At 46.4% G+C, this 25,565-nt stretch overlaps 1 protein-coding gene across 2 annotated transcripts in view; it reads right to left on the minus strand.

Moving 5' to 3' along the window:
- LOC135388455 (tubby-related protein 4-like) overlaps positions 1–25,565 on the minus strand; it is a 128,774-nt gene that overhangs the window by 74,098 nt on the left and 29,111 nt on the right. For both annotated transcript variants that reach the window (XM_064618029.1, XM_064618028.1), the window contains exons 2-3: positions 21,066–21,356; positions 6,900–7,077 (exon numbers count right to left, since the gene is read on the minus strand). In XM_064618029.1, coding sequence (XP_064474099.1) covers positions 6,900–7,077; positions 21,066–21,356 — 469 coding nt within the window. The remainder of the gene's footprint in view (positions 1–6,899; positions 7,078–21,065; positions 21,357–25,565) is intronic.

Consider the following 25,565-nt stretch of genomic DNA (forward strand, 5'->3'; position numbering starts at 1 on the left):
CAGTAATACTATTATAATACAAAGTATTATAATAGTGCCCAGCCCTGCGTCGTTGTATACCGATGCCGGCAGAAGCACCTGCTGGGACACATTCTGTCGTCGGTATGATTTTTAAACAAATCTACATGAATAGTTCGAATATAAAATGCAAAAATTATTACATCCATGAAATCCAGCAATTAAATATAAGATTGTACAGCAGAGTGTCGTTTTTTGTTATGGTTTCGTTGTGATGGCCGCGATCGCCGTATTCACTAGGCCTAAAACTGGCGACAAAATGTATTATTTTTGGTTAGATATCGATGGGTGAGCATCAGTTGAAACTGGTTTCCGAGAAACGTATATGAGGATGTGCATTTGCAGCGTAAAATCAGAGTAGTCTGTGAAAATTTTTTGTCACGAAATCCCCGCTTTACTGTGTTTGTTTTCGTCGCCATTTTGGGTGGCAGTGAGGTGTCATGGCGACCCCGCTGATAAAAAGCAAACCAATGAGTGGAGCGAAACAGTGATTGACAGGTCGAGCCTCTTTTTGTGACTCCTCGAAATGCCCAGACTTCCTTTTAATATACGACTCTGCTGAAACCACCGCAATTACTAGCGCTGTCTTGGGGCTGAACCGGAACCGAACTGATCTAAAAACTTCGGTTACTGGATCGAGATACCGGTTCGATACGGGTTGTTGTGTGCCGCTTGTTATCTATCCCATTGTCTGGTGGCGACATGCGTTTTATGTGACATAATACTCCAGATCTGGCGGTCCATTTGGTATCGCAGGGGCATAGAAAGCCAAGGGAAGGAAGTTGTCCTCTTGCCGCCGCTTAGAGAAGAAACATGTTTTGTCATTCCTACCTTCGAAAGCTTGTAGCAGTTGTGCATTGTAACAACATCATGTAGAACATTCAAAACGCCGTCAAAGAACAACTATGTTCAATGAGGCTGCAAGTGTGCCGCGACTCGCCTGTCAGAGCAATTCAGTCCTTCAATTTGTAACTTGGAAGTCCCCTGGCCCGGCGCCGACAGCGATGACTGCGGCGTGCCGTACTTTTATAGTTTCTATCTTAGAGGTGTAGACGCTGGCCGAAGTTGTGCCAGTCTGCTAGAACGGAGACGCAAAGAAGCCGAAATGAAGCACACGGAGGTGAGTGAAGTCCCTCCAACTATATACATGTTAGTGCGTCAACCTAGTGACTCCCAAGAAGTCATTGGAGATTCATTTGAGCAATAGTGACTAGTTCATTTCCCATACGAAGATGCTACATAAAAATTACGTTCCACTTCCAGATGACGTGTTACCGCTATAGGCATATCGTTGTATTTTTATTTTGTTTTTCGCAGTTTAAATCATATCCTGCACGGAGGTGATGTGGGAATTCGAGCGGTCTGCCTGCCTACATTGGCGGCATGCTGCTCGGGGAAGGGATGAAAGGGGGTCCTGTTGGTCGAAAAACAGAAATAAATGCACAAAAAGCCAAACTAAGAGATCTTGTATCATTTTCAGTAGCTGCCTATAATGTTGCAGCATATTAGAACCTCGAACCGGTTCCGAGCCGGTTTACATCGAAACATAATCGAACTAATCGAACCAATATATGTGAACTCCGGAGCTGAACCGGAATCGAACCTTCATGGCCGAACCAGAAACAAACCGAAAAACACTTCGGTTCGACGCTCTGGTTATGAGAAGCGACACCATTTCTTACACTAGCAGCTGTGCTAAAAGGTGTAATAACTGGTGTTACGTATTGTGCATCCTTCGTACCCCATAGGACTCAAAATGGTGTTGAACATGGTACATTCAAGGTCCGAAAGAGCACTAATGCGAGCAAGTTGGGTGCATACGTCCTTCCTTTTTGCTCCGTCATATCTGTTATTGGTTTCAAGGTAGTCGGGCAGAGCTTAATGAAACGAAAGATGAGGGGGGGGGGGGATGTTGATGAAGACACATCTGAGCTAGTATCACAGGTATACTCTTACGCAGTGTAGATGGTGCGGTGTCGAACATTCGAGCTTCGCTCAAACTCGTGCGCTGCACTGTAAAATTTTCAACACCTGTTACGTCAACGTCTGCCTGGCTAGAGTACAGAAAACGACTTTTAAATGGTGATAAGTAGGACGGCAGTTCAAGCACGATATAAGGTAGTAGTTTACCGGGCGTTTCCACTACCGCATTGTAATAATTAGTTTCTGTAGCGACAATAAACTGTTTTATGCTATAGATATTTTTCGTCAATCGTTTAAAATAAAGGCGACCAGTACCACCGAGTTTGCCCAGACGGCTGTAAATGTTTCCTTAATGAAGAAACGTTTCTAGTGTGAGAGGTGGGTTAATGCGCTTGTGGTAAGCACAGCGTAACTGGCACAGTATTATCAAGCAACATCTTAACGAATCTGAAAATGCAGGAAAACGAGAGGAAAAACTGACAACACTAGGAGCCGGGTGGACACGGTCACTACCACCAAACAACAACGTTATTACAGACGAACAGCGTAGATTACATAAAAACGAAAATTAAATAACACTCTCCCAAAGCCCTTTCCCAACGTGCTTGATGAAGTGCGCTGAGGCACGCACAGATAACCCCCAACATATTGCTGATACCTTACTACACTGTTAGCAGGTTAACTTGTTTTTCTGATAACGAAACAGAAGCGGATATGATGCCACTGGTCCCCTGACGCCGAATGAGGACAGCTTCCATTATGTCCCTTCCAGGGGAGGTAATGGATTGCTGACTTATACAAAAGTGCTGCTTGTCCCAATAACCCTCACAGCCACTCCCTTTCAGGTGTTCTTGTATAACAAGGGGCGAGCTGCCTTCCATGCTTCTCTGTTGTTCCCGTATAGTCTCTGATTTATATAACGGCCTGTCCATGTACGAGATCCTACACGGGAACTTGAATAGGTATGCTACATCTACGGAATAAGTGCAAAACTTGTTCTTCTGGTCAGTGAGGAACACAGACTGCCGATAATCATGGTTTACTCTACCGAGAACGGAGCCCATCCTCACAGTAGCACTGAACGTCACTGGGACTCGGTGTCTTAAACCCTGCTTCTCTAGATACCGAGTCACGGTGACGTTTACCTCCACAGTAAGCCTTCGACGCACTGTGATACGCCGTGTCAGTAGTTTATCTGGAAGTGCAAGCTCAGGGGGAAGGGGTGTGTGTTGGAATAATATTGGGGCTGCAGTTACATTGTAACAGTAGCACACAGAAAGAAGTTAGGGGCTGTTGCGAAGCATTTGGGGATGTTCGAGGTGTTTGAGGTACTGGATGAAGCACTGCGCCCTATCTCTAAGGTGTCCAGAAATTTAGTTAAAGCGAGCGATAAAAGGGAAACGAGCGCTACTTTTCAGCTACTTGGCTAAGAAACAGGTGCTACTAGGGAAGCAGTACCTGTTTCTTACTCAAGTAGCAGAAAAGCACCGCTTGCTTTAAATATAATTTCTGGACACATTAGAGCAAACACCCCTGTATAATGAATACAACGGATAGGTGAATATACATGTATAGGAATGTTTATGGGCTTGTTTGTCACATAGAGCGCTGACTGACACGATAGTTATTTGTTTGCCTCAATTTTGATATTGTTCTTTATTAGTTCATTTTTCGGTTCTGCAGGTCATGGAAACACACACCAGAAGATAGCCCTTTCCGAAAGATAGCCTTTCGCACGCGAAAACGAACGATAATTTCCGCGACATTTGCACCGATCCCATTCCGGATACGAATTGACCGTGCTGGAGTTCTATCGATAATTATCGAATCCAAAAAGAAACACATAAGGGAAATGTGAAACGGCGATTTTGACAAAACAAATTTGATATCTTTGAAACTACAAAATGACATTTTGTGCCTGTGTGTCGAACATTTCTGTTATCTTGATTAATGAGCTGGTCCTTGCACCATGACATGTGCTGGGTGCGTATGCCATGGAGGCTTGCAAAACATTTTCATATGCTACATAGTGAGTTACGTATGACTTTGTACGTATGTTACATACTACGGCCTCAAAATAGGTTGAGTTTATCCGGGTGCAAGAAGGTGTAGGTGTGGAGGTTGGAGCATGGAACAAGGACGAGGACAAGTGTTGTCCGTGTTTGTCATTCCTCTTCCTTGTTGCGTTCTTCCACAATGTTAAGTCTATGGTAGACATTATCTAGATGTGCCAGGTTGGTCCTTTGGGTGCGGAATAAGGTCATATTCAGTTTTGGTGCGAATGTGCATGTCTTTTGTTTCATTACGCTATAGCGCTAGCACCGCACAGGAGGCTCGGATTATAAGAATTAAATTATTCATCAGGAGTGCGAACAGTGATCTGCAGCGGTTCACAGAGCTTGATCAGCACCTCTGCGTGCCTGTGTAGTTGTTACAGATTGCTGACCTGCCCTTTCTCTCTTTCTATCGTTAGCTTCTTTCATGCTACAGGATTATAGGTGTCAAGGCTCCGCGCATTGTAGGTGGAGTATGTTGCGCTGACACTCTGCGTGCTCTCGGTGGTCACTTGAGGACGCTTAGGATACGCGACATCGCGCTAAAAGCGCACATGTGCTCTCGGTTATAGGTGCGGACAAGAGTGCTAATATCTGCAGCAAGGCTGTTCCAGCAAGCCGGAGGCACAGTCTGTGAGAACAGGTGTCAACAAAGTAGCCACTATGGTCTGCATGAACCTATCAGGTAGTGTCATTCAACATATACGAGTATCAGAAACGAGTCGTTTGTAACATTGTTATATACGTATCGTGGCATTTGGACCACAGTGCTTACAGAGTGTTTTTTTTATCGTTTACACTTTTTTTTTTTTGAACCAGTGAGGGCAGCACTGATGGCTTTTTTGTAGGCGGGTTCTGCGGCCAGTGGGTCATCCTGTGGGAAAGCGCGTGTAAGTACCGCCGACAAATTACTTGAGATTCATTAATTCATTAATTCAATCCAGAAGATGTGGGTTCGACTCCTACAGCTGGCTAACCTTTTCAGTGACTTTCATATTTCATTCATTAATTAACATTTTAATGTTTTGAATTCTAAGTTACCAGGAAAATGCAGGACAGCAGAGTTGGCGGCAATCATTATTTGAATGCGCACTCTTTTTAAAGAGCCTGAATCAAGCTGGTACTTTGAGATATAAATCGGCAAAATTTTGCTATGCAAATGAGCGAAAACCAGAACTACGCATTTTTCGAGCGAGAAAACGATGTGACCTTCGGCTTATCAGTGCCGAAAAACGGTCAATCTGGCCGTAAGGTCCGCGCCTCCTCCAGTCAGCTCCTTCGCTACAAAACACGTTTTCTTGCAACGCGAACAGCCGTCGCTTCTTTTGCGCTCGAGCAGTGCGTGGTTTCGGTTTCGGCTTTTTACGTAGCGACATTTAGCCATTTATATCCCAAAGTACGTTGCAGTTTCAAGATATTTAAAAATGGCGGCGGATTTAAATGGCGCCTCGCTCCTATTCTGTTGTATCGAATTTCCTTGAAAACATCCAAGTTAAGAATTTAACTTTAAGAAGTTAATGAATTACTTTAGGTATTTATTTGTCAAGGGATATGTACGATTTCCCTCAGATTGTGCGCCTCTCCGCATTACCCATCTGCCAAAACCACATCTAGGTAGCTCTCGCGGTTTTATTATAAAGTTGTGTAAATGATGAAGTAAAAATCGCACTGAATATCAATACACACGACGGCGAAGGAATACCCTGAGGCAACACAAGTTTTTCCGTGTCTCTGGGTATTCACACGTTGTGATGTTTCACCAGCTAATCTGCGCCTTGTCGCTCTCCATCTCAATGGATGCACTTGTTCACTTAGTTTTTCTTCATCGTCCACTTGAGTGTCATTAAATAAAGTAGTACTGTATATCTAACATCAACAAATTTATTTGATGATGATGAATGGGGAGTTTCATCGCCTGTGGCGATACTCTACCGCATTGCTTGTGGTGATGCGAGGAATGAAAGAATGAGCCCCTTCCCAATAGGGATCGAAGTTCTATTGTGTCTAAAAAGGTCAAAAGATCTTTGAGGGCTGAGCGTTGGCGGGCTGGATTCGGTCAGGGACCAAGGAATTTTGATAGAGAGAAGGGGCGAGACTCCAGCTGACTAAGAGACAAGCAGAGTGCGGTTCGGGAAGGTTGGTAGTGGGAGCAATGAAGAAGAATGTGCTCCAGATCCTCTAGAGCACCGCAGTGGAAGCTAACACGTAAATAGCTAACATAAGATAGCTCGATGCTTACATGCTTGTAGTATGCATCAACTCATGCTAATAAATGTCTCCATGGCCTCGATCGTGAATATTTCACGTATCGATCGTTATCGTTATATTTAAAGTTTGGGGGCCCCAAAACCGCTTTGCTAGCTAGCACAAGAGCTCGTGGCGAATCATGGGTCGAAGTGATACATCGTGGAGGGTGCAAATCGTGCACCAGAAAGGTGTGTGTATCGTAGGGCAAGACATTTGCACACGAAAGGTGTAGAAACGTTAACCGTGGGGAGCGACACACAGCTTCCTCTTTTCCTTCTCTACACCTTAATGACATTGCGCCGTCGAGTTTTTCGGAAACATATTTTGTTGCGTATATTTATGTGCTCTTAAACCCTTCCCCTAACCTTGCGGCTTTCCTTCCTGTCGTTATTAAAGTCACATGGGAATGGCGGTTATACATGTGATCGCCCCTGCGTGCTCATTTTATTGGTGTCCAGCGTTAACTTGTTATATTTTGAGATAAAGTGAGTATTATTAGGCAAACGGTGATATTTCTACGCCCCACGTTTTTTTCTTTAACTGTCCTAAAGGGACACTTAGGTGTATCACGCAGTTCGCAACGAGGCTCCGATCGCGATGGTTTTGCAGTACCTTGAATACTTGGCGAATACTTCATCAAGGCGTTTAGCGACATACCTTTAAGAGTAGGGACGGCATTTGCGGGAGGCTCTCCGTCTGTTTCCTCCATTTTGAACTTCTCGCAGGACCAGGTCATACCCACGATGGCCGCTCCTTCGACCAGACGCAGCTGGGCAACTTCTTCGCCGTGCACGTCATTCACCAAAATCTGCCCGTTGGACGTCCCAAACAACACCTGCGCACAAGAAAACCAACAAGCTTAGTATTCTTCTCTGTTAGGCAGGAAATATTAGTGAGTTTTATTATATCGTATGCTATCGCCTTTCCGTACGTAAGGGATAGCGTTTGTGGTTCTGCGCACGCGCAAGACATACACATAGCTTTGCGCGGAACAACCACGTTATTACTTACTGACGCGTTCCATTCAGGAAGAGGGGTAGGTGGCGGAGCAGAAACTTATCTCTGGTCACCTCCTACGTTCGCCATCGAAAACAGTGGGATCACGGTCAGGTATCACGATCAGGTATCACGTGATACTGGAGTACTACGTCACGCATTTGAGACAGGTTACTCATTACTATCTGAGGGGTCGAAACCGGAACTGAACAGTAACCGAAAACCACAAAAAAAAACGTTATTTTTCTTGCCGAACCGAACCCTAACCGAACAGTAAGTATTTTTTCTCTCTCCTTGAACGAACCGGAACTGAACCGAAAAAAAATATGATGCGGTAAGCGGTACGCCAGACGGTAAAAGCGCCAATACCTTCCCACTCGATTGCCGCGCACCAGCTCCCTGCGTCGCTCGGGATCTTGCCGAATTCATACAGCGGACAAATTGATAAAACAAGAAGTGGTGAGCCCGTGCAACTCCTACAGCCTCACCCCCAAAAGGTTCACGACATCTCTTTACATTTTTGTGGCTCCAGGTGTAAGAAATAAGATGTGCTACACGACAGCTACACTTTGCATTGTTGCCTCGGCTGCTTCCTTTCATTCAGCGTCGCAGTGTCAAGGCGACATAAATCTTAATAGTTCACAGTGACATCCACAAGCAACGCAGGCCTCTAGCGACCACGGGAAAGGTTGTCGTGTGGTCCAGAGCATGGAGGAAGGAAACACAGGCGGCCTCTCGCCCTCTTTTCAACGGTAAGCAGCGTGCCGGCCTGCACATGGGACTTTGGGTTACTCCCATATCTACCACGTGACGGCTTTCTTCTCTTTTTGTCTTTAGAAATTGGCGATAGCCTTTTGCAATAGAGTTCAATGGTATGCCGTACGCCATTTCCCTGCTCTTTTCGGTACAGAAAAGGATGAACTGCTGTGAACTGCATGGTTCTTCGTACCTACGAGGTGTAGAGTCGAGAGACTAACAGGAAGGAAGGAGGAGCAAGCCATCGCCGGAACCTGATATTACCTCTCACATGTGATACACTCACGAGCACAGCACACCTAAGCCGGTTCGAACCGTTTAATATCGGTCAAACCGTTATTTTGATTGCGCTGAATCCGAACCAGAACCGAACCGATAACCTTGAACGGGAACTTGAACCGAACCCCAAAAACTAACGGTTCCGAGCCCTGATCTGAACTGTTTTGAAGAATAACAGCAACTCGTGAGAGGTTACGAAAGTGCTAACAGAGTGTAAGAAGTTACGTTGGATGTGCGCCATCTGTTGCCTTTCTCTCTCTCCGCGTCTCCATGTCGTTTGCTCCTCTACCATTACCCACGGTCCCAGCGAGGGCAGAAGGACCTGACGACGAAGGCTGTGAAAGTCGCTTGGCATCGCTGCTGTGTACAAAACCTCGCTTGTAGACGATATTACAGATGTCTGGTTTACGTTCTCGTGTTCCGGAATGCACCACACTCTCAGAAAAAGGGGTGAAGCAGTTATACCTTTTAGGAGGCAATATTTGTCGCATCATCATGACTTCTCCGTGTTGTGGTGAACACTATGGGCTCTGAATTGCATGGACACTGGCATCTCCGAGGCGAAAGAGTATTTAAGAGTATTTAGTCGTATCATATACAGGGTGTTTCACGAAAATCCCCCGGCTGAATAATTCGTGAACAGGAGGCGCTATCGAAGAAATTTCTTTTCGGTGAAGATCCTTGGGACATCGACCATGAACTGAGTAGTAAGCGGCTCATTTGCATACGCTCACTAATTGAATAAACATCTTAACTTTTAACTTTTACTTCGCACGCTTACGGAACCTCTGTTTTACGCATCCGGACCTTCAGCGAAAGTTATTGCAAGAAAAAAAAACGCATCGACACTCAGTGATTTTTTCGAGTAATTAATCGGTTCCAGTTTACATATTTCTTGCGCGGAGCAGTGCACCAATGCGCTCTTTGGATCAGCTATCCGGTTGTCAATTTCGTGTTCATCCGCCTGGTTGACACACCTTTCAAGAAATCTTGAAAGATCTGGTAGGACCGTTCAGGCAGCACAGACGGTTTTGAGAGGATCTTTTATAGAAAATCTGGAAGACGTTGTAGAATCATTCATGTAGCCCTGAGGGGTTTGGGGGGACCTCTCAGACAGCTTTGCGACAGTGCGTCGCGCAACACCTCCCAGAGCAAGTTGCTTCATGTTTTCCGCGCCGCGGGACATGCTACCTCGTCCGCTTTGGAAAATAGTTCGCAAGATTTCACATGTTTGTGCATTATTTCTCCAAGGAACACGTGCCGTGATAACCTTGTATTGCCGTTCCCCCTTGAAGCTATTGTTCTTGCAATCCGTGCATTATTGCATTGCACGTAAGTGGAAGCGTTTCGGCCAGTTGCCAGCGGTTCAATCAGTCTGTTTTGAAACGTTGAAGTGTGAGGACGTCGGCCGCGTATCTCGCGTAATTTTCGTTTTGTCTTCGGGATTCTGTTTTTAAGGTATGTAGACGATGTGTCAAATATGCTTTTGTGAGTGACAGGCATTCCTGTTCACTTTACTCTTTTACCACTGTCGCAGACAGGCATTATGAGCACCGATAGGAAGATTACCAACCACGTTAGGTTACCAACCAGGTTACCAACGGCATTTTGTGCCAAACGGTATGTTATATATTTCGGTGCCTACACACTGACTTACACTGACAGTTTGAAATTGTATTTCTTACAGATGAATCTCGTACGAAGCGACAGCTGGTGAGAACCCAAGGTGGTGACAACCCAATCTCGCCAGTTAGTTGGCGTCTTACGCAAGCAAGGGAAACTAGACGGTGCATCGCGAGTCCCCAAGTATACGTAAAACAGACGAACTTGATCACCGAGAAGCAGAGTTCCACAATAATATTTTTCATCGCCGCTGTACGGACATTGCGAATATGCGTCCCATGAGTTCACGCTTAGTGGAATACGACAGTATGTGCATGTTGATGATGACTGTATGCTTTCGAAGACATGTAAGTGCTAAATCTAGCTTCTGTTGCTACTATTTACCGTTTCGGGTAGTTTCTTGTGAGCGATCCTTCAACAAATATTAGATATTCGCAATTCTGGAAGACATTTGAAATGACTGTTACATAATCTGATAGCAGTGTGCATGCCTTGCGTGTATCTGTACAATCGAAGGAACTCAATATATGTGGAGTTTTGTGATATGTACTTGTCTGTATCTATCTCTGGTGTATCATAGCACTGTACGATTGTACCGCTCCGACGACAGGTGCAGCGTAGACCGCGAAATTGAACATTGTTGTTCTCATGTCAGATCTGGGCATTAGCTTCTGAGAGGTCCTGTCAATCTGAGATGTCCTCTCAGCCTGAGAGGTCAGCCTGAGAGGTCCACCAGCCTGAGAGGCCATCTCAGTCCCATAACACATTAGACCTTAGGGGTCTTTTCACTAGCCACACCTTTTACACTGCCCGCGATCTTGTTTTATGCAAAACGCACGAGGCAAATCATGTAAGAACGCAAGTGAACGTCAAACGCAAATAAATAGCAACAGCGTCTCTTCGGTCAGACGCCACGCTTCCGGCGCTAGCAGACGATTCTGGTAGGGAGCGGACGCTTCCGATAGCCAATGAAGTGCTCGGCCACCTGACGTCACCACACGCCAGACTCGGCTTCGGGGAGATTGTCACCGCGGAGCGCATTCTTGCAAACAAATTTGCTCAGGAAATTTGCCCTTTTCGAAGGAAATATTTTGTGTCACAGTTTATGAAGGTAGTATGTTCATATCAATCGTTGAAAAATATATGTTCCAAATTATTTTCGTGATCCTTTAAAGTAATACCTACGACTATTCAATTGGTCCATGGTCAAATCCATCTCACCAACGTTCTGCCCTATAATCACTTGTAAACTTTTTGGACACCGTGTATGACTTGGGTCCCCATTGTGAGGCCACTCATTATTCCATTTCATCGGTAAGGTATGGCTTGCTGAGCTCAAGATCGCAGGTTCGATCCCGGCCGATGACAATAGCAATGTCGGGGAGGTAAACATTGCTTCTGGCACCATGTGTCGGACATTTCCGGCGCACGTCAAAAGAACCCCAAATGGCTAAAATTATCCGCAGCCCTATACTGCGGCACATGCAACGCGTCGCCACACTGGCCAGACACGCCTTACGTGTAACATCGCGGCACCATTATTATCGCATTACCGCCAGCAATGGGGTAGAGTATTGCCCCTGGCGATGAAACTGCATAATCATCATCATTAAAATAAAGTGTTTCATTCCTTCTGTGTTGATCACTTTTTCTTCCTGTGACATTGCTGGGGACGACTCCGAAACATCAACTGAAAGCTATATATTATACCGCCATCGTCAAAATGACCCTTCATTAGACATGCGTGCCGAGTGATGTCTAATAGTCCCTTCGAGCTAATTAACAGATCCCTTCTCTTCAAAGATCATCGTTGCTGCAGACGTCCCTCAAGGCGGTGCATGTTGCGTCCGGTTTAAAATAATTGTAGTTACGCCTATGGTTGGTAATCTAACGATCGCGCATGCTAAATATTTGTATGTAGATAACGCGCCATTTAAAAGATTTTCTCTGGCTGTGTATCTTGTGTTGCGAATTGTACCACCTACCCCACATATACCCTTTAGTGGACTCAAAACAACAACAACAACAACTTTATTTCGAGATGATGAATAGAAAGTTTCATCGCCAGGGACGATACTCTATACCCCAGTGCTGGTGGTGATGTGTGTAATTAGTGGATTTAAAAGGAGTTCACGTCGTGTAGCTATTCATTAATGATTACCTGTTTTAGGAGGACGGCAGCGCGGAAGCTTTGCGGACGGTGTCATTTTGCCACATTGGAGGCTATATCTCTTGAGAACCTGCCTAGGAGTCGAATGATTGGCGCTCGTGAAGACCTAGCTCTGTCACCTACAAAACCACTTCGCACCTAAAGTTCACTTATATTTTGCGTATTGAGGCTTTGAGTCTCATTTGGCGCCAAGAGCGTGCTGTTTTTAGGCTGTTTCTTTCAAGCGCATAGTAATTCTACAGTGCAGTAAATGATGCTCCCTGAACCTCGATTTCCTTTTCAATGTCATTGAATGTTGGTTAGAAGAAACACCTTAAAGAAGTTGTTGTAGAAACATTTTAAGATGAGAACCGAGTCAACAATGTAGAAAATGAATTCGATTTCCATTTCCCTTAATAGATTTGAGAATGTTACCATTGACTTTCTCGCCGTCAAGCAGCTGGCATTTCTTGATAGTCTCCACATAGCAGCCTATCAATGCAGCCATTGTGACCTCTACACGCACACTTTGGTGGACAAACTGTATTAACCTCGGGTGTGTGCGAGGCTGTCTCAGAAGCTGTAGACAAGTTCGGGACCGTATGCTTTCAGAATTCCCAGGCTGCGCCGTGGACCAGCTCATGTGGTTGATAAGGAAATATGTGAAAACATTAACATGAGAAGCTCCAATTCGTGGACTTCGGGTTAATCAGAAAAAGCCAGCACCTTTGCTGCAGATTTCAACAGAGATGCCAGGAGCCATCCATGCCCTTCTGCTCCAGCATCTCTAATTCAATTAAAATATGGATTGCAACAAACGATGTAAAGTCAGCTCTAACCAAGTCTTGTCCTCATGAAATTAGCAATAGTTTTGCCGCTCAGATGGGACGACTAGCAAACGCCGGGTACAACGATGATTTTCTGACTAATATTTGCCACAGAATCCGCAAAAATGCGCACAAAGAAAAGGAAGAAAAATATAGCAGACGAGGACTTAATACACTCTAAAAACGGTGACACTTTAGTGACACGTGAAATTGGTGTGACACTTTGGGGCGAGCCCAAACTTGGATTTGGAATGTGTCACAGAGCGAACTTAGTCCATATACAGTTACCGGAAGCGCGTTCTTGTTGCCACCGAAGTGGCTGAGGTGTCGCAGATGATTACTGAAGCCTGGGAGGGCGTTTGAACACTGGAGTTGTGACACTTGCCGCAGCTGCGGCCGTTGCCCGTGACACATGGTTTGATAGTTTCGCTGTTTGAACGCTTCGGATCTCTATGTTTTCTCATTCAGCTACCAACAATGGGCAAGTCTTTGGCCAGTTCAAGCGAGGACGCTCACGAGGTTTCTCGCGTCCGGTTTTATCTGCTAATGTAGCTTATTTAACTCGCTTTCGGGAATACTGTGACGACCGTTGATGTTACTGGAACATCTCGAGGAATCTGTGCGTATGACCTATGCTAGTGCCTGTCATATATGAGGTCACACCGTTCACATGAGTGTGCACGGCAGGATGGTGCATCATGTGAGGGCATCCTTCAGTGAACCACGGACGTATCGGTAAGTTCTTTGGGGTTTGTTTTCTTTTCGGGACGACGAACGCAATGCAATCATGTGAATACAGGGAGGCTGGAGGATAAATTGGAGGAAAGTGTGCCGCATTGTCTCTGTGTCTCTGCCCCCTGTCGAACGCGAGCACACTTTCGGAAACCCCACCTTGCTTTACCTAAAGCATTAGGAAATACTTGACTTTATGCATGTGAAATTGTTGCCAAGCAGACAATCGCATCCGCGCGTCTGCACCAGGCCCCCACAGCTCCCCCTCTTCGCGGCTCTAAAAAAATGTTTGCACGTCATAAACACGTGGTATTACTCCGTCAGGCATCATAGTTGATACCCATTGGCCGAAGGACATTGCGCGCTCCGCTATTGGTTGGCAAAGTTTCAAAGGAGCATTCTTTCGCGGGCTGCCTGTCTGGCGGGCAGTTAGGAGAAGAGAAGGGAGAGAAGTGGCAGCGGAAGCGGCGTCTCGCGTCTCGACGATGTCAGTTGACACCACGACGGTATGATGGCATTATTGAAAGAGAAGTCCCAGATATGTTCGTGTGTCAAAGTGACTCAGCGCGTGTTGTGATGTTTCCCGAGACAAGTATCCTACGAACGAACAATCTCTCGAGTTCAGAACTGGAATGCAGTGGTGAGCTGACGCCTGAGGAACACTTGTGAGCGCCGTCGCATTTTCAAATGCAGTCACAACGGAGACAGGATTCGGTGTCCGTGCGACAAGCATTGCCTGCTTCGTTGACACCTTAGCACTGCAACCAACGAAAGGTGAAAGGCTCACCGTGAAATCGCATGCACTCGTGTGAGCGTCGCTCACTTGTGGGAGTAGAGCGTGTGTGTTTTTCGAGTTCGAACTTGGTCAACGAACGCAACGATTTGGACTCTGTAGGCACGGTGAATATTTGTGTCAGACTATTGAATCAGTACGATGTTTCAAATAAATGTGTACTTTTGTCAAAAATTTGCCTAGTAGTTCTGGAATACGAAATAACAAGCGTCGGGCATGAAAACGGGCGTCGGGCAGTAAAAGTTAAAGCCGATGGTAGCCAGTACTGGCCAGTACCGGGCCGAAAGGCGAGCCAAACTGAGAGACTCCTGATTGGCCGAAAGGTAGGCATCATAGTTCACTTTCATTGGTTGCATGTCCAGTGTTGCCTGAATTATCTCAAACTATGGGCTCTATGGGGAGCTGTGGGAGCCTGTCTGCACCACGGGCACGACGCGTATTCGCGTAATGAGCGTCCTTCACCAGTGCATCTGTGCGGCATAATTCTTTGACATCCGAAATCGCAAGTTACAGCGATGGAGATAAATTCAAAGGTTTTGGAGTAGCTGCCGAGAATGGAGAATGGAATTTCCCCTAGCATGTGAGCGTGCCTTCCACATACGAGTACATCAGGGGCCCTATCCTCGTCAAAAGTAATCGACCTCGATTACTTTACGTCACAAGCTGTAGGGCGGGGCTGCCACGGAATACTCCGCCCTTAAATCCCGCCCGTTTCAATTGAAATTTATACCTAGTTTTCCTTCGCAGCCTCTCGGCCCTAATCTCGGACCGTGACCCTACGTCATTTTGACGTAACAATGACGTAAAAGATTAGTTTCAAAGCCGAAAAGTAATCTAGCGAAAGAGGGTCGATTACTTTGAGCGGCGATGGGTTTCGTGATGGGTCCGTATGTGCATTTCCGTTTATTGTGTTGTATAAAGTCTGTACGTGCTCGTCACAACAAAAAATTCATGTCTTTCTTCGTTTGTGTTTAATGATGAGAAAAAAGCACCGCGTAACACCGTTTCTCTGCGCCGATCGCGGCATCGTATATGCGTGAAAGCGGCGGGCTTTTCGAAGCGTCGTCCGAGCCGTACGTCGTACAATCAATGTTATTGCAACGTAGCGGTGTGCACACAAAAAACTCATCGATCAAAGTTCACTGTTTCTTGAGTAAAACTATCAATGCTCATTTGCGGTATCATTACCACCCCCACAGCTCACGAGCAAAAGAAGCATATTGCAATGCGAATTATCATTTCGCATATCGAGCACACGAACACACAGAAGAATATAAAGAAAAGCTCATAAATAAAGCTCAAGATTTAAAGCACGAACCGATTTCTCATAAACGCGTTTCATAAACGCGTTTACGGCTCGCGCCACACTGTCCGTTCGACACTTTGCAATGATCCTTCGCGCTTTTACCCTTTTACCGTTTTGTCAGTTTTGTTGCCTGCCGTCAGCGCCATCTCACGGGTACATACCGAATTATAAATGCCAAGTACAATCACGGTGTCACACAAACATTGCCGTCTTGCACACCTGTACGTCAAGAAAAATGACAAACAGCAAAAAAGGAAATTACGAGCGTGCTTTTCCACGCATTTTCCACGAAATTCAGTTTTACGCCGGTAGAGTTTTCTGTTTCCGACACCTAATAACCGAAACAACAAGGCAGGGCGGGCAGATCACAGGTGTGGTCTTCGCATTTTCAGGAGGAAACACCGATAAGGCTGGTCGCTTTCCAAGATAACACGTGGGGCGATTGGTTGATAGAAGGTGTCAACCGCTTTTAATATTCACGCCTTTTTCGATTGTGCACCAATGACAGAAGAAATTTCAAGTAATCGAGGTAGATTACTTTGACCACACTCTTAAAAATGAACTTCACCGCATAGCACGCTCCTAGCCAACCATCATCTCGAATGATATCGTTATCTGCCCTGATTTGTTGAAAACTGAAGGCGTACGCCTTTTTTGTGACACTTATGCTGTTCATAATTGTCACAAAAAAGGCGTACGCCCACCGTTTTCAACAAATCAGGGCAGATAACGATATCATTCGAGATGATGGTTGGCTAGGAGCGTGCTATGCGGTGAAGTTCATTTCTAAGAGTGCAGGATAGGGCCCCAGGTGTCAGTGTCCGCTGCATGTTTCACCCATCTCGGAAGTCTATAGAGCCACATTCTGAGAGTCTTCTGCATAAAAGTTAAGTAGCTGCCTCATATTCTGTCTCGTGCTGTCTCGGACGCTTTGGCTCCTTCCCCGTGTGGGCTCGTGGGAGTGCACTCAATGCACTACCAAGATTGTCAAGATTGAGATTGAGACAATACACTCAACTTTTATGCAACTAGGCGATGTTGCAACCACGAGGGCAACGTCACGACTGACGCCGTGGGGGAATGTCCGTCCTGTGCCGACATCATATGGCTCAAAGTATCTGAGGAAAACCCAGGAAATACCCAAAGCAGCACAGCCGGCATCTCTGTGAGGCCGACAACCGCAAGCCCTTTCGCTAGCACCACCAGCACAGTCGTGACCACGACACCACCTGCACTTTAAACACAGAGCTCATCGCATAGCACGCCGACGGCCACCATTGTACAGATCGATGTCTTCATCACTGTTGGTTTGTTGAAAACGCGAGGCTAAGCCATTTCGGGACACTTCACACTGCATAAGTGTCCTAAAAAGGCTTGCGCCTCCTGTTTTCAGCTAACCAACGGTGATAAATGCATCATTCTGTACCATGGTTGGCCTTCGGCGTGCTATGCGGTGAAGCTCTGTTTTTAGAGTGTGCGATGTTTTTTGTGACACTTGTTGCGGGAGCTCTCGTGACACATGCTTCAAAAAGCAAAAAGGAACAAAAAGCGTCTGGAAGTGACACTTGAGCAAAGCGTCACTTTTTTGCAAAAAAGTGACACTTGCAACGCGTCACAAAAGTGTCACCATTTTTAAAGTGTAGTAGTCATTCCATATGCGCAAGGTTAGTCACACCATCTGATGAAGCTATCTCGCAAGTATAATGTAAAGGTGATTTGCGGCGGTAACCAAAGGTTGAGTTCGTTACCGCTCAAGGTGAACAATAGGGATTTTTATTTTGTCGTACGCTATCGCATTTGCATATGTAAGAGATAGCGTTGGTGGTTCTGCGCAAGCGCATTGCGAAGAGAGCTTTGCGCATTGCGCAGAACCACCACGTTTACGTACATTCTTAAAAATGAACTTCACAACATAGCAGGCTCCTAGCCAACCTTCATCCCGATTGACAACGTTCTCGCCCCCGATTCGTTGAGAACGAGAGGCGTAGCCTATTTTGTGCCGTACATAATGCACAAAATAGGCTCCGCCTCTCGATTTGAACAAATCGGGGGCGAGAACGTTATCATTCGGGATGATGGTAGGCTAGGAGCGTGCTATGTTGTGAACTTCATTTTTAAGTGTACGCAAAGGCGATAGCGTACGATATACTAAAACTCTCTAATAAGAGCAAGGGAATGATATGTGCCGTTAAACACGAGAGGTCTGATATGTGGGATGGGCCTCAGGAGTAGTGTACGATACGCTGCTCTCCTGCGACAGGACATATATAGGCCAAATGGGCCGCTGCGTGAGTACGCGACTATTGGAACATAGGCATGGAAAACAGGTCCGGAAACCTGGACTTGCATATACTGGGTGTGATTGTCAATGTATGTTCGGCGACACGGAGAACAAAGCACGATACAAGCGGCAAAGAGAACGGGAAATCTAGGAGGCTCTTCTTATCAGGATGGCTGATGACAGGTGCGGAAGCACGGCTTCCGTCCTATTGGGTGACGACAAGCTAAACTTTCTGCCTGCTTCATGCGGCGGGCTTGAGACTTACCGCTCGGTGTTTGTAGTTCGTTCTTTCCTCTTATATCGCTTTTAACCGCATCGACGATGTACTAACAGAACCAAACGGCTGTTTTAAATTCACCACAGGCCACGCTCCAAGCCAAATACCATTTGGAACGATATCATTTCTTGTCCTGATCTGTTCAAAAAAGGGAGGAGCGCCTATCTGGGACACGCATAATGTGTCCCTTTCTTTCCTTTTTCTTAATAAACATATCCCCATCCAAGATAGGCGCTTCTTCCCATTTTCAACAAATCAGGACACCGAACGATATCACCAACACCATCTGTTTTAACAGCAAGCGTAAGTCGAAAACCGAGTCATGTACGGCAAAACAGGTGTGCTGCTGGTGGAACTGCTTGCCGAGGTCGGCTACGTTCAGGTGGGTGGCGTCACGACAATCGCAGGGTGCGGTATCGTTCCTGGACCGACTTAAGGGGGAACTGTGCAGTCATTTATCTGAAAGCGTCTGAGGAAACCCCCGGGAAAGCACCCAGTCAGCGCTGCTCGCCGCGGGATCGAATCCGGGGTCATCTCCCAGTCTCGGCGCCATCACCGTAGCAAAGCAAGGAATTCTGTAGAAGCCTGCAGCCTATCACCGTGTGTCACTGGCTGCTGGATGCCTCCACGCCGTACTCTCGAAATATTGTAGCATATTACGGTGTAGAGAAGTATTCCATAGTGCACCCAGCTGTGAAATTTGAATTTCGTTGAAGCGTATTCCGCTGACGATTCGCTGAGCCGCGCATCGGAAGCTTTCAGTAGAGAGCCTAAGTTGATTGAGCTATACCTGGCCGTGAACAGTTAGCTGACGGTGCAAACTAAGAGCAGTACATTGGAAGACGCAAACAAGCAACAGAAAAAGGAACTAAAGGAACTTACGAAGCCCGGCCACGCCAATGAAAAACAAGAAGAGAAAAACGTATTAGGCTGTTAGGAAATGCAAACCCCGAGGCAAAAAAAAAAAAAAAAGACAAATAAATAAACGAAGTAGAAAATGGAGTCATGGCTAGCAGCTTATCACTGGTCCCGTTATTTTACCACAGTATTTAACTTAACGGCAATAGACGGAAGAAAACTTTTTTTTTTTTGCCACCGACTTAACACAACATAGAATAACAATATTTAAGGAGCCGTTTCGTCTGTACAGGAGAAATCCTCAGTCCGCGGCATGGGACGGGAATGGGCAATAACTAGGCTTACTGGAATGCTTAACTCAAAAGTGAGGGATGGAATTCAAGTAAGCTGTCATCCTGCGCAACTGCACATGTGCATATTCCCGTGCTTGCGTTCGCAGAGGACAGCGAGTGTTGCGGTCTTTGCGCTTCCCAAAGCGAAATTCCATCATCAACTGATGTAAACGAGTTTCGTACCGGTGAAAGTACGCTAGTGCGGGATAAATTTTCCACCACACACAAGCTACAGCCAATCTTCAGCAATCCAAAGATTCCTCTTTTGATGACTGAAAGGTGTATGAATTTTTGGCCCTCAGACATGAGAGTAAAGAAACGCTTGCTCCTAGCCAGCGATATAGCCAGAAAAATATTTCGGGTGGGCTTCTATGGGCGCGTGTCAGAGGATTTCCCTCGTTTATTTCTCCCTAATGCACTACTAAAGGTACCATTTCGGAAGGGGGAGGGGGTTGAACCTCAAGAACCAGCCCTCTGGCTACGTCAGTGTTTCCAACATTAAGAACTCTACGCATGCCAAAAAAGAGGACCCGAATTCAGTGGTGAATTTTTCACCTTGAATATGAAAAATTCAGTACCGACTTCGGGCACGGTGTAAGATCTTACACCGTGCTTCGGGGCCTCCTTTTACAATCGTGCAATTAGGGACCCCGGCTGTGATATCAGAGGGCCCTGTGGAATAATTAAAGTTGGGTCATTAGGCGAACGAGCTTTCTTCTTGTGGTCGAGTACCTAATGACTTGCAACAACTTAAAAGTGCAGTAAAGTGTAAAAATGTCTCTTCGGTCATATTGGGTGACGACGAGCTAAACTTTGTGCCTGCTTGATGCAGCGGGTTTGAGACTTGGCGCTCGTTGTTTGTAGTTCGTCCTTTCCTCTTCTAGCGCTTTTAACCGCATCGACGATGTACCAAGAGACCCAAACGGCTGTTTTAAATTCACCAGGCCACGCTCCAAGCCAAACACCCAACACAACTGTAGTAGGAAATATACTGCGGGAACGTCCCCTTCCAGCTTTTCTTTGTCCGGTCAACGCCTGACGAGGGGATCTTGGACTTGGCTGTGACGTAAGGACACAACGCTGACACGTAGAGGTACAGCTCGCCGGTACGCAACAGCAACTTTATTTGATGATGATTCGCTCTGGCTGTTCACAGCGAGCGGGGCAGTATAGACCAGATTGTGGATGTGTATGCACAAGAAGCTCTTGCATTGTTGAGACTGTTAGTATCTATTCGGCATTCTGATGTACTCATTAGTGATTTTGGTGTGAAATCTTCATTCCACGCGCCTTACATTCCAAACGATATTTTGCGGATCGTAAAATAGTTCTTAGTTGTACTTCAGCCTGCATTGCAGCACGAGTGTATTCGAACTAATTGGCATAAATTACCTGCTCCCACTAGTCTTGGATACCACAAATGCCAACCACTTTTGTGACCCTTTAATCCAATTATTAGGGCGATTGCTTGAGGCACGACACCTTTGTGGTGGCATGTTTGATACGGAAGCACGCCCTTTTCATGCAACCGAAAATTCGTTCCTCGCTTAAATTATCCCGCTGATCGTCTCCAAATATTTGCAAAAAGACAAGTTCGAAAACTGTGTCTCTAACCTGATGGTCATCAGGCGCCCATATGCCGGTGAGGATGACCGCGTCGAGGTTGAGCATGGATGACCAGTAGCGCTGCCCTGCGACCGAGCCGACGAGTACAAAGCCGTCCCGGTAGCAGATGAGCGCCATTCGGCCGTCGTGGCTCCACGCGAAGTCTGTCACCTGAGTGTTGCGATCGTTGATGAGCTCGATGGACCAGCGGCCCTCGTACTTGATCCACACGAAGATTATGCCGCTGCTGTCACATGACGCCAGTTTCTGGTACGGCTCGTTCCATTTCACTAATGTCACCTGCACGAATAATTAAAGGAAGTCAGAGACTAAGACAAAACACAAAAATGATAGGTTACACCTTAGCTACTGCCTGAGAACCCTCATTGATATGTATTCTGAAATCATTTGAAAACATAGATGAGGTCGACATTCTACACAACTGTGAAGTCAGCCGGGGTCTAGATAAAGGCTCTATCCCCACAAGGGACGTGAGCTCGACTGTCATCATTCGCGTTGGAGTTTCGTAGACGGATGGGGATGGGCGGGTGACTGCCATGTCTTGTGGAGTTTCTGGTCTCTTTCGTGCTCTCTACAGGTATACTATGGCAATTGTGGTGTGTTAGAGGGATGGTGGTGCCGGACGAATCCCCACTACGAACGTGACGAGGAAGGTTCGAAGGCGTGTTCGAATAATTCAGGTGATTCAGAAATGACTTCCGTCCCTCAAAATGACTGTCACTGTTCAAAGCTCCATGACTGGTGTGACACAAGTCTTAACGGATGGTAACGGGACATTTCCTGCTCGTCCATTGTCGCTAACTTCCCCACACAGCGCTCTAGGGACCACAACCACATAGGCGACACAAAAGGCGTACATCTGCCTTTTTCAACAAATTGAAAGAGAGGACAATGCCATCTCGTTGGCTAGAAGCGTCAGGTGCGATGAAGCTCTGTAGTTTTGTGAACGTTTCAGGTGTACATACTGTTAACAAAGTAAACAAAGTACTGCTAAAAAGCACGAGAGTGATAACGCCGCAGAAACTGCACTGTCAGTCCTCTGCGGCGTAAGTGTAGGGGTGTCATTTTTCTTCGTACAAACTCCTCGCATTTATATTGGACCGTTCCCCTTCAACAGTCAGAGAACAAATGCGTTCTATTCGTAACATCGAGACGAAACGGATGCATCGCCAACCTGGAAACGAACGGCTCAATCAACAGCACGATCCAATTTCCTCACGACTTGGGCTTCACCCCGCCGCATATGCTATTCGCATTAATGAAATCTTCTCCGGTCTACAAAAGTGACTTCACTGCATATCGCGCAATCCGCCAAACATTACACCTAACGATAATGCATTCACGCCTTATTTGGGGACAGCTCGAGGCGTACGCCTTTTTGTGACAATTACCATAGCCGCATAGGTGTCACGAAAGACAAGAGGAGTCTTTAAGAGTCTTCAAGACAAGGGGAACGAGAACAATGTCCTCTTGAATGACGGTTGACGGCAGCGCATTGTTGTGTCAAGTTCCGCCATTCCGGTGCAGCGATCCATTCTTCACCCTTCCAACACTCACGGACTGGCCTGCTCATCTTCACCGCACGGTTCTTCACCGCAATTATTCTTCGTATAAATTGTTGCGCTTAGAACGCAATGAAAAGCTAATTCCGGGGCATGATTTTGCAATCCCGCCACGCACACTAGCTCTCAAAGTGTACACGAGATTGGTAACTACTCTTTCCCCGTCTCGTCCATGTTGCAGTTTGCCTAATGGACATTACAAAGTAACACAGGGGAAGGTAGCGGAGGTCCATAAACAACCGTTGCTCGCACGTGACCGTCGGTCTTCATGAGTCTCTGAAAGTAATGGCGTCCAAAATCAATGCTATCGTGAAACGCGCTCGTCTGAATTTCGGATGTAATTGGGCGAATGCTATTGGAGGAAGCTACCCTTCCGTTACATCTGCTGGACTTTTTCTTCATTTTGGATGTTGTTCTCATTTTTATTCCTTCAGTCGTTCTGACCGGCGGTAAAGACGCTCTTCTTTCTCTTGTGAACAAATCCGAGCATGAGGATGCTGCGCTGTAACTCTGTTCTATCGTGCCAGAAATGCGATTTGTGACGCTCTTTGATCGGTGGCCTCCACTGACGACTGTGAAATCGTCAGTGATCTCTAGGCGTGTGTTTCACTTTGGTAATGGCTCCTATTCACATTCGAAACTGAGCCTTATTACGGATCGAAGGGAGTACTGAGCCTACCCCCATTTTTTTTTTCTTTTTCGGCTCGGTGTGTTCTGCGACGAATAAAGGGAGTTGAAAAAGGGTTAAAACTTGTGCTGGTTGGTGATTCATTGTTAAAAGGGTCCCTGCGCAGATGGTATTACCCTTTTTAAAATAAATGAGTTTCCTGCGAAAGTACGACGTGCGCACGTGACTCACAGAGCGCGTGCGAGGTGTCTGTTCCGCACGCGTTTGAAAAATCCTCTCTCGTGAAAAGAAAGCATCCCAGAACGAGCAGACGTTGATCCCGGGACACGTTACTCGTGACGTTCAGCGGCACAGCTTAAACATGCGTATGCGGCGCGTGAGCCGAGAAGAAAGTAGCGAAGAGAAAAATAAAATAAAATCAAGTTGCACGGGGAACCATTGCACGTTACGCGAGAATCGTGTAGGCCGTCCGCAGCTGCTTTCTCAGACTGTTTTTGTAAGTTCGATTGCGCTGCTATAATACGCCGCACAGTGGAAATGTTTTGCATTGTGACTCCTGATGAACAGCTTCACAGATGAGGCAAGGGCTTCTAGCCACGGTAAATGTGACGTCATTGCTCCTTTAATGAAGAGAGTTCGCCACACTTCCACCAGCCCCGCGTGTGAACCGAACGGATGAATACGTAATTGACAGCCGGACAGCTGACCGAAAGTGCGCATTGGTACGCTGCTCAGCGCAAGAAATATGTAAACCTGAACCGATTAATTACCCTAAAAAGCACTAAGTGTCGAGCACTAAGTGTCGGGCTCTTTTCTGGAACATTTTTCGCTGATGGTTGCGATCTGTAAAACAGAGGTTCCCAAAGCGACCGAAGTAAAATTTAAAAGTGAGCCGTTTGATTTAATTAATGAGCGTATGGAAATGAGCCGCTCACGGCTCAGTTACTGGCCGATGTCTCAGGGATGATCACTGAAATCTAAGCCTTTCGATAGCTCCACCTGCTTACGAATCATTCAGCCGGGGGACCTTCGTGAAACACCCGGTATGGGGTAGTGGACATTGTCATTTCTGCATTTTGTGTATTTTCCTAAGTACAGTGTCGTGGAACCGCGTCTGAGAGGACCGTGGGCGAAAGTTACATATTTGGAAGCTTTTTTTTCTTTCTGAAAATAACTTTTTCGTTATTCATGTAACTAGTCGACAGCAGTAATTGCGACTTCCTCTATCCTCCAGGTAGCTATACAATAAATTATATGAAATTATTTCGTTCACATCTTCATATCATGCAAATAAATTGCAAATGAAAAAGTGTAAATTACGGTATATAGAGACCCATGGCTGCTTGTGAAATGCTCATCAAGTGAGAGACAAGAGAGAGGGAACGACGACGACGACGTTGATCTGTACAGACGTTCGCTCATTCTGCTCCTGCTGCTATACTAAGCCTAACTTCGCTTGCCTGGGGTTTGACTTCTCGTAGTCCACCCCAGGGTTCTCCACGATGTCCGCCGCACTGTCCAGCGCGCTAAGCACCGTAAGGCCCCCAAAGGACCATGCTTTCAACTTCACCGTGCCCGACGAGGCCTCCGTAGATGGCGTCATGGATGCCGTCTGTGACCTGGTAGGTCACGACAATGTACACTCCATTCAACACCAGGGTGGTCTGTCTTTCCAAGTTCTTGCCAAAAATAGGCGAGCCCGTGATACTCTTCTCGAAGCCGCAAAGGTGGTGTATGAAGACAAGGAAGTCCCTCTTGACCCAGTTTCAAGCTCAAGGATCACGTATTTGACAGTCAAAAGGTTACCAGAATACGTGTCGGATGACGCACTTGTGCGGGCCCTTGCACCGTATGGAATAGTGAAGGATCTTTCGTTCCCGGTCTACAAAGACCGCCCAACTATACGCAACGGAATCCGAGTAGTCAAGTTCGATATGAGGAAGCCGGTCCCAAACTTCCTTCTGGTTGGGTTGGACCGTGCTATGGTAGACTACAAAGGGTTAAAGAAAGTGTGCGGTAGGTGTGGCTCGGAAGGCCACTTCCGAGGCGACTGTAAGGTATCACGCTGTGAGAGATGCGGAGTCTTTGGTCATCCAACTGTGGGCTGCCGAGCCCCCTGTCTTCGATGTGGTCAGAGCCATGCCACAGTCGACTGCGTCCTGCGTCGGTCCTATTCCTCAGCAGCGAAAGGGGAACACTCAAGGCCCAAGTCCCCGTCTCCCGATAATAGAGGTCGTGCCCGTGCTCTTGTGGACAGTGTTACTAGCTTCCCAGTTTTGGAACCGGCAGTGCCTGATA

This window comes from Ornithodoros turicata, chromosome 3, assembly GCF_037126465.1.
Source record: "Ornithodoros turicata isolate Travis chromosome 3, ASM3712646v1, whole genome shotgun sequence".
Classification (NCBI taxonomy): Eukaryota; Metazoa; Arthropoda; class Arachnida; order Ixodida; family Argasidae; genus Ornithodoros; species Ornithodoros turicata.